Below are 9,929 nucleotides of genomic sequence, written 5' to 3'. Positions count from 1 at the left end.
TCCATACTGTAATGTTTTGATAACCTACTTTTAAAAACTTTAATTTGGGAAGGATTTTAGGCACACAGAAAAGTTATCAAGACAGTTTAGAATGCAGGTACTCTTAACTTGAATATTTTCATGACCGTGGTATAATTTTCAAAACTAAAAAAAAAATGTCATCAGTGTAATATTGTTAGCTGGAAACTTTCATAGTATAAAATTTAACCATTAACTTGTAGAAGCAGGACTCCCACAGCAAATTGTAGTTCCCACAGGTTAGTTATTCTTTCTCTTTTTTCATTTATGTTTAAATTTGTATTGAGCACTCTTTAAATTTAGTGATGTTTGTGTGTGTGTGCACATGATGTGTGTGTGTGTGGGTACACATAACACAGCACATTTCTGGAAGTCAGAGGATAACTTTGTGGAGTTTGTTCTTTCCCTCTATGTTTAAATGGGTTCCGAGTATCAAACTTAGTTTGTTAGGCTTGTATGACAAGCACCTTTTATCAAGGAGCCTCTTTCCAGTCCTTATTAAACAATTTTTAATGAGTAGCTGAGTGACTAAATCCTTCCATGTGTCACAGATTCCTTCTGTAAAAATTTTCAGAAATGAGGGGCTGGAGAGGCAGCTCAGTGGTTAAGATCACTGACTGTTCTTGCAGAGGACCCCAGTTCAATTCCCAGCCCCCACATGTGGATAAGAACAGTCCTTAACTCCAGTTCCAGGGGAATCTGATGCCTTCTTCTGTCCTCTGCAGCATTACATGACGCGGGTGTGCTTACACACATACAGGCAATGCACTCACACATATTAAGTAATAAATAAAATATTTTTAAAAGTTTTCAGAAATGAACCTGAGTTTCAAAGATGCCATTTTACACAGATTGAACCATATTGCTAACTTTCTACATGGCAGCATTAACTTGTGAGTATTTTCATTTCATAGTCTGCTCATTGATACTTAGATAGATGCCAAAGTATATTTGACAAAATTTGGCTCAAGACAAATGGGAGTTTTCACATAACACAGTACAGAAGAAATAGAGAAAATTTGGAGTCTGGCCAACCAACCAATGTCCCATACTCTTACTTCTATAAAACACTGTCCCTTTAATCTCTTTACTTGCAAAGTCAGTTGATATCTCATAGTCTGTAGTGTGGCAGAGAGGAACGGTACTAAGCACATTAGAATATCCTTTAGAATGTCTGGCCTACAGACACTTGGCAAATGTGTCCATGTTCCTTTATTTTTTCCCCTAGCCTCTTGGCTTTGATTGTAAGTGTATGTTCATAGTTCCGTCTTATGTTAACTCAGAGTCTTCGAAGAGAAGACTGAGATCTTAGTAAAGACACTACTAGACACTATTATAAATAAAATAACGATCGTGTATTCATCAAGGGGTTCTCATTCACTGTCAGCTCTAGACATAGTGGTAGAACTTGTATTAGAAGCCTAGGAACTCCTAATCATTACATTTGATTTATTCATTTTGGCCCTAGTTTTCATTCATGGCCTCACACATCAAGATTCGGTACACTCAATAGCTCATTGTTCTCACAAGGAAATGGATTCTTCAGTCTGTTTTTCCTATCCATTGGCGGTTGAGTATACTCCTGATTCCTTCAGATAAGATGAAAGACAGAGCAGCTCCATGCATCACATCAAGACATAGTGTTGCACAGAGGTAGGAGGAGAGTCTCCTGTATCTTCTGGTGCTGTCCCTCCTTATTTAGCAGTACCCAATTTAAGTGTCCTCTTTGGGTTAAGGGGATTAGGAAGACTAGATGGACTTAGATCTAACAGGATTAGTCTTCTCCTGTGGGAATTTATGGGTCACATAAAGTAAGGGTGAGCCAGCATATGCACTGGCTTTTCCAGAAAGTAGAGAAGAATGGGTGTGGGGAAGGTATGTACAGAGCTTGACTTGATGTTTGGTGGGAGATTTTTGAGACAGGATCTCCCTGTAGTCCCAGCTGGCCTGGAAGTCAATATGTAGACAAGGTTGGCCTGGCCTCCATCTCATAAAGATTCACCTGCCTCTCCCTGCTGAGTCCTGGAATTAGAGACATGAGCTATCACACCCAGCTGGCTAGCTAGTCTTCTTAAGGACCCATTATATGCCTCAAACTGACCATATCTTTGCAGAGAGAAAGAGAGACGGGGGGAGGGAGAGGTCAAGAAAATAATGATTCACAATAACAACTGACATTTGTAAAGTTTTAAATTCCAAAATGCTTATTTAAATCTTAATTATTCTATCCTGTACCTAATATTCTACAAAGTTGATATTGTTGTCTCTGCTTAAGAGATGAAGGATGCAAGCTTCGGGAAGATGAAGGGATTTTCCCTCAACTGTGCACAGGAAAACCCAAGTTTAGACCTCAGAGGCATAAATCTTCATTGTTTCTGTGGCTTCAGACAACCTTTAAAAATTATGAACTTGCTATAAAGCTGGAAAAAATGGTCTAGTGCACTGTGAAGCTGTGATTTTTGTGTGCTATAGACAGAGAACACCAACCTGGGAAGAGAAGAATCCCAGAAATTGTTTTTAAAGAGAAAGATAGTGAGATCTTCATACGTGCTCAAAAAGGGAATAGCATGGATGTCTGGGAAAGGAGATGGGAAAGGAGGAGCACAGAACTTTCCTTTAGTTCAAGTTTGGGTCTAACCAGGACTCAATGGAGTTAAGGACTGCAGAGGTGTCCCATGTTGGCAGAAGGTCCTAGGTTGGAGGAAGATTTTTAGTAGAGCTCTTTTCTATCATTTCTCGAAGATTTTATTGGACACTTCACCAGTCACTGGCCAGTTGGTGCAAATGTGCATGTCACCCCTACTGAAACTTCCTGCAGAGTTCAGGAGTGCTCACTTTCCTGTATATAGATTCTCTTTGTTTAAGAGAAGTCTTGAGTGAATCCTTACACCTACCTCAGTGTAAGGGCGTCCATCCATTTGTTGTATATCTGCTCCTGATATTTCACTTGGGAGAGATGTCTGCATTTGTCTTTAGTGTCTGAGAAATCAAATGTGCCTACTTACGCATCAAAAAGAAGTAAAATAGCTTCTCTATCATATAAAAATATACATTCAAATAAGTAGGCCTGTTCCAGAAATATTCATTCTTTCAGCCTCTAGTGTTTCAGTATTAGTATTAGGAGCAGAGAGGGAAACACACACACACACACACACACACACACACACACACACACACGAGCAAGAAAGAACCTGCCCTCAGGTACACTATTCCAATTGGGGCAGTGAAGAGTAACACATAATGTGGCATTATTGTTGTTATATCATGTTGAATTCCTTGCGTGGAGTGTCGTGGAAGGTCCTCAGAAGTACCAGTGGGCTGAAATCTAGAACTTGTTTGGCAACTGCCTGGTAAGAAGCTTTGTAGGCAGAGGGAATATGGATGGAATGTCTCAAACACCATAGAAACTTTGACCAAATTGTTCACCATAAAGCAGGAGATTAGAGGAGGTTAGAAGACTCATGGACAAAGTGAAAGAAATAAATAATCATGGGAGGGAAAAGAAGTTAAAAGGGGCATTTGAATGTATTCCAAGTGCAATGTGGTAAAGGGAATTTTGAGTCAAGCCATTTTAAATAAAGACTGGAATAAAAGGATTTCATAGAGGCCAGAAGAACATCTTTAATACAATGTTCTTCCAGTGATAGAGACTGAACTGATGTAAGAGTTATCATGGAGCCTGTGTTTATTGACTGCTCTATAGTCTCAGGTGAGATCCAGGATCTTGACTTACTCACCTGTGAAACAAGAACAAAGTTTTTGAATCAGAGATCTCTTTATTGGGATTCACTTTCAATTCATATCAAGGCAGTTCTTTTATCTTACTAAAGAATCAGATTATTTACTGCAGTGGGATTTTAAAATACTGCATTATATATGTTTCCTTACTTGTTGGTCAAAGATAAAAATGTGGAGGTGAATTCTAGTAAAGATAAAAATATAGGTACAAAATATCACAAGTCTTGCCATAAATGTTTGAAACTATTTTCATTCGGATTAGGGAGAGGAAAATTATCTAGGATTTCAGGAGTTGGGGGACATACTGAAAAGGAGGCATTGATATCAAAGGAGTAAAATAATAATGATATCCGACTATTATAATTATAATTATAATTAGGATGTACTTGAAGAGATTCTGAGGCTTCTCTAGCAACTTGGAGATGGCAAGGAAGGACACAGAGTATGTACTTTGTCTCTAAAGTTTTCTTTTCTCCTTTCAGATTCACAATACCTAACTTGCCGAATGCAAAACTGTACAGACACCAATAGAAATAAGCCTTTCCCAGGCTACATTGACCCAGACTCTTTGATTGTCCAGGATGATTATGTGTTTGTTCAGGTATGAAAACTCTATTTCTGTCTATTGGGTCGAGAGTATTCCTTTGTCTAGTTTCTGTCTTGTAGCCCTTCCTGCCTGCTCACACACACTTGAGAGAAAAGAGGGAAAAGTACAGAAGAGAAGGGAAAGAAGGAAGAAAGGGAGGGAGGGAGGGAGAAGGGAGGGAGGGAAGGAGAAGGGACGGAGGGAGGAAGGAAGGAAGGATGGAGGGAGGGAGGGGGGAGAAGGAAGGAAGGTAGGAAAGAAGGAAGGAGGGAAGGAAGGAAGGAAGGAGAGAGGGAGGAAGGGAGGGAGGAGAGAGGGAGGGAGGGAAGGAGAAGGAAGGAAGGAAGGAGGAAGGAGGAAGGAGGGAGGGAGGGAGAAGGAAGGAGGGAAGGAAGGGAGGTAGGAAGGAAGGAAGGAAGGCAAGCAAGCTGGCTTTTAGAGCATTAATTGGAGGGAGGGAGAAGGAAGGAGGGAAGGAAGGGAGGTAGGAAGGAAGGAAGGCAAGCAAGCTGGCTTTTAGAGCATTAATTTTCTTCAGCCAGTGTCTGTAGGAATTTGCCAACAGAGCACAAAAGTGCTGCATAGAGTAGCAAGATTGTCCCTTGAGTGACATCACCTGTTTCCCAAAGAGACCCCCAGTCCTTCTTTTCTTATCAGGGTTAGTCAGTCCTCACCTCACTATCACTTTAAAAAAGTAAAGAAGGTGAAGGTGAAGTTGTGTGATCCCTCCCTGGAGGTGTGGGAGCAGAGGCCAAGGTAAGAATGATCAGCCATGATGGTTAGGCACTGATTGTGGATCTGAGAAGCAGACATTGGATTAGACATATTCAGGCTTGGTCAATGGAAGCCAGTTTGAGAAGCTGAGATCCCAGGAGCAGCTACAAGAGACTTTAGGAAGTAAGCATGATTTCTTTCCTCTCAGCTCTTGAAGAAAATTTTAGTCTTGCTTTGGGCAATGCATCTAAAACCTCTGCTCTTGCTTTCTATGGTAAAAAATGATAAATATGTAATTGCTAAATAGGTAGCATATATGAATGTATATACGTATACGCACGCACGCACACACACACACAAACATGCACATATATAATTTTCACTACAACTGAAGCACATTCTAGATACTCTTATTTATTTGAACAACAAATTGCAATAAATAATCCTATGCAGTTTTTAAATGCCCGTATCAGCTTATCTAGTTTCCCAATGTTTCATAAGTGATTATGCACAGATATGTCTCCTTTTTCTTCAGGGCAATGGGTGATGGCTGCTACTCTGGATAATTTCAAATGACATTCAGGTGGCTGCCTGTATTATTTCTGTATAAAGCAATCACCCTTCTTCCATTCTGCAAGTCCATCAGGATTCATTGACCTGTATGTCTTGGACAAAACCATGCCAATTTCCACAGTTTTATTTTAAAAGATAGAGACCTAGAATTAATTTGGAACCCAAATCTGGTTTGGCTTTCTGCCTAACATGCCGGGTCATATCCATAGGCATCAGTGTGATGCCATCAACCTGGAACTCAGTGCGTAGAGGAGGAAAGGTTTCCTTCCACTGTTTTCCCTGAGCTATTTCTTTCTCAAACAGCATGGCTTCCTGGGGGGTCATGGACTTGAGGCTGAAAAGCTGAACGGCTGATGGACAGTGAGCCAATACCCTCTGAGGCTTCCATCATTGGAAAAAAGCATAACCGAGACTGTTTCTTGGCTTCTGAGCCACAGTGAAAATTTGCAAATATTATTTTTATCCATTAAATGCTTAGGCCTGGGCCTCTGAACATACCACATACGATGTGTAAGTTGTTTTTCGAATAAATACCGATTCCTCACAGTTGTCCCCAACAGCCGTCCTTCGTGTTTGGCGGCAGCTACCTCCTTCATTCAGGCATCTGTTCTTCTGTGCCCCTAAATTGTTTAAGAAGCTTCTCTTATAACCTTGTTTCCATGATCCAGCTGACATCCGGAGGAAGACCACATTACTACGTATCCTATCGAAGAAATGCGTTTGCGCAGATGAAGCTGCCGAAGTATGCTTTACCGAAGGTATGGGCCGGCTCGCTTTGTTCCCTCTTGTTCATTTCACTGCTTCCCTCTTGTTTATACAGTCCCTCCTCCACGTGATTCCCAGGACCTTGTCAGCCTCTAACAACAGAGGGTTCCATCAGCCCTACCTCTACTGGACTGCCCACTTCTGCTTTTGATATCCTCTCCATCCTCCGTTCTCTCTGAGTTCTTTCTCTCTCTCTCTCCCTTTTCTTTTTTTCTTTCTCTTTGGAATTCGTGCTGTAGGAGCATCTGGGTAAACTGACAATAGTGTTGTATTTGCTTTTCAAAATTAAGCATTTCTAACCAGAATATATTTTTATCAAAACAGAAATATATTACTAAAATTTATGTTCTATCACTGCATCGGTTTTCAGTGGGACTTAGGAAGCTGGTTATGTTTCGAGACCTGAGGCCTAGCTATGCTTTCAGACTTCCTTAGCCTCTCCTTTTAGAAAACAGTGGCGAAAAAGTTAAAGACCCTCCAACACCAACATCCCCAGGCTTTCTTTCCAGAAACTCTGAAAACCTGTGTTAATATGGAGCGCCACCTAGTGGAGGTCACACTGAAGTGGGTGTGCAAAGCTGCCTGTTTGTGATCTTGCTGTTCCTGTGATGTATTTTTAAATGAACCAAATTTAATCTAATCTGACTTAAATTTGGAACAAGAGAAGTGAGTACGTGGGAGATGTAAGAAAGGAATTATGCAGATTTTAAAGAATCATTGCTCAACCCCGAATCTTTTAGGTTGGACAAATAATATAATGAAGTTTATTTCGACTGATTTCTTTTATTTTCTGTTTTCATTCTTGACTTTGCAATATCTTATTGAGCCAGCGTCAGCTATATGCTCAGAAACTTTTATTATAGAAGTAGAACAAGGTGCATAGCTATTCTCCTTTCCTTAGAGCCAAGAGTAACTTATTGTGCTGACTTCACTGGGCGGAATTCTTCTTCCTTGGCCGCAACCCTCCTCTTAAGTAACAATAAAAGATGACTTATAAACCTCGGCCAATTATCAGTAATAACCCACATTGAAGCACACTATCAACCCCAGAGAGCTATGTTGTTATCAGTTATTCCTATTTTTTGGCTGATAAGAGATTAATGAGAATGAAAATTTTCCAGAACTTATGTCTGTGTGTGATATTACACACATTCAATTGGTCTTGCTCTTGGAGGAGAATTGAGTGAAATTCGTATATAAGAGGAAAGCTGAGATCAGTTAAAATTACTCTTGATAATCGCCTCGGAAGGTTCTGGAGGAAGATAAACATATCAACTCAGAAAATAAGAGTTCCTTGTCTGCCCTGAGTACTGAAATGAATTGTGACTCACCAAAAACTGAATAAGATGGCTTACAACAATTTTACCTTTAACAATAAGATTTATGCTCAATGTAGTGAGATGCTATGGTTTGAGAGGCATATAGAACTTAGACCAAATCGGGAAAGCTCAAGTCAGTCATTCATCACATGCTCATTCTGAAGTTGGCATATTCTCAGTAGAATAAGTCTCAGCCAAGAACAAATCATATTTGCTTCACAACTGAGGCTAGATCTCAAGTCTTCTGACACCTAAGCTAGTGTTTTTTATTAATTTATTTTACTCCTTTGCAAGTAAATGAATACCTTGTAATAAGTTGTATTCTTAAAACATGGCATAATTTCCTCCCCCATCAAGAAAAAATTGTGTGTGTGTGTGTGTGTGTAAGGCCATGAAAGAAAAAAATTGTGTGTGTGTGTGTGTGTGTGTGTGTGTGTGTGTGTGTGTGTAAGGCCATGAAAGAAGAGCAAAAGCCCCATTGACCCAAGGAGCCCCAGAAACAATATTTTAAAAATCAATAGTTTTTGTAGACTGTCTGCTAGGGAGTTGGGAGGCAGGTACTTTGCATTGCTTCTTCATAGTCATCACAAAGCTCACTGCTGTCAGCTGCCCTGAGTGGCCTCTAGCCAATCTGGAAGGCAAAGTTTTGCTTTGAAGCTGAATCTTCCATCTTTCTCCCTCCCTTCACTACCAGGATGCTCATGTGCTATTGCTCAGCCTCATTTGAGTTCTGAGAGTAGAATGCAGTGATTAATTTGGCTTGTTACCACAAAAATGGGAGCTAGTATAGCAAATGAATGGATTATTTTGTCCAGGTGGGTATTTATTGTATAAAGCAATGAAAGGCTTCATTACAATCCCATTAGAGCTTCAAAGAGAAGCCGCACCTTGGATAGAGCAATCTACCCCATTGGTGCTGTGTTTCATAGCCTCTGTCAGAGTCAGGGCCGCTGCACCTGAAAAAAAACAAAGCCTCAGTGGACCAAAGGAATGGAGGCAAACCAGGGCCTTCCTGTTCAGATTTCTTTAATCATACACTGCCATTGTATCAGCTATTGAAAGCACAGAGTGTTACCATGGGCTTTGTTAAGAAAAATGAATGATAGAATGGTAACAAAAAACTAGAGAGAGGAGAGGGGTAACTTTAATGTTGCCTTTGCTAGTAAGAGCATGTAGCCCTTTACACAGAGCAACTTAGTGACAGTCTTCCTCCCCTTAACTTACTGGGAACCTATTCTCATCAAGAAGATAAATGGGGCAATACATAAGAAAGTGCCCTGAGCATTTTGGAGGACAGATACTCTATAAAAGAAAAGTAATATTATTATTAGTATAGATCTACTTGTCTCCATAGTGGAAGATGGATGTGCTACAGGATCCAGGGGAGAGTGTGAAAGCTGTTTGATTCTTGACAGAAGCCAGGCTCAGATCTGGATTTGTCACTAACTTGCTTACAAACCTTGACTTGCTGGTTCATCATTTTTTCTTTTACTCATTTCTTCTAAAATAAGAAATTTAGAATCAAAAACAATATTTTTCCTCTAATGTGTTACTCAGAATAAAATGTCCTTAGTTCTATATTGCAAAAATATGGTCCTGTGATCATGAACTCACAGAGATCTGCCTGCCTCTGCCTCCCGAGTGCTGGATTAAAAGCATGCACCACCATGCCCGGTGATCAAATATCTTTAAAAGAAGCAAAATCAGCCTTTTATCCCAGAGACAGGAGGATCTCTGTGAGTTTGAGGCCAGCCTGGTCTATAGTGAGTTCCAGGTCAGCTGAAACTAACTACAAGGAGACAAAAAAAAAAAAAAAAAAAAAAAAAAAAAACAGCAAAAAGCAAATTCCATTTTATATGCCTTCCTGACAGACTACTAGTAGGTCCCTAATATGTTGATGGCTCATGAATGTCCTTCAAGTAACAAAGCTCTTTAGTTCAGTATCAATTTAACCTTTTACCACTAAGCATGGTGAAACAAGCCTGTAATCCCAGCTCTCAGGAGGTTTAGGGAGGAGAATCAAGAGTTTGAGGCCAACTTACCTGACATAGTGAGTTCAAGGCCAGCCTTGATTTTACATATATATATATATATAATAACCTTATTTTTTGTTTATTTACTTTTATTTTATGTATATGTGCATTTTACCTGCATATATGTAAGTGTACCTAAGTTGTGAAGTTCCTGCAGAAGGCAGAGGAGGGTGTTAGATCCCC

General features: G+C 40.0%; 1 protein-coding gene across 4 annotated transcripts in view; it reads left to right on the top strand.

Moving 5' to 3' along the window:
- The window catches only part of Sorcs1 (sortilin related VPS10 domain containing receptor 1), a 561,958-nt gene that overhangs the window by 438,564 nt on the left and 113,465 nt on the right, over positions 1 to 9,929 (top strand). For all 4 annotated transcript variants that reach the window (XM_008845715.3, XM_008845714.2, XM_008845713.3 and 1 more), the window contains exons 7-8: positions 4,239 to 4,357; positions 6,298 to 6,387. In XM_008845715.3, the coding sequence (XP_008843937.1) occupies positions 4,239 to 4,357; positions 6,298 to 6,387 (209 nt within the window). The remainder of the gene's footprint in view (positions 1 to 4,238; positions 4,358 to 6,297; positions 6,388 to 9,929) is intronic.

Source organism: Nannospalax galili, unplaced genomic scaffold (assembly GCF_000622305.1).
Source record: "Nannospalax galili isolate Female #2095 unplaced genomic scaffold, S.galili_v1.0 scaffold161, whole genome shotgun sequence".
NCBI classification, from domain to species: Eukaryota; Metazoa; Chordata; class Mammalia; order Rodentia; family Spalacidae; genus Nannospalax; species Nannospalax galili.
Note: the sequence above shows the minus strand (reverse complement) of the source record. Positions and strands in the feature narration are given on the sequence as shown.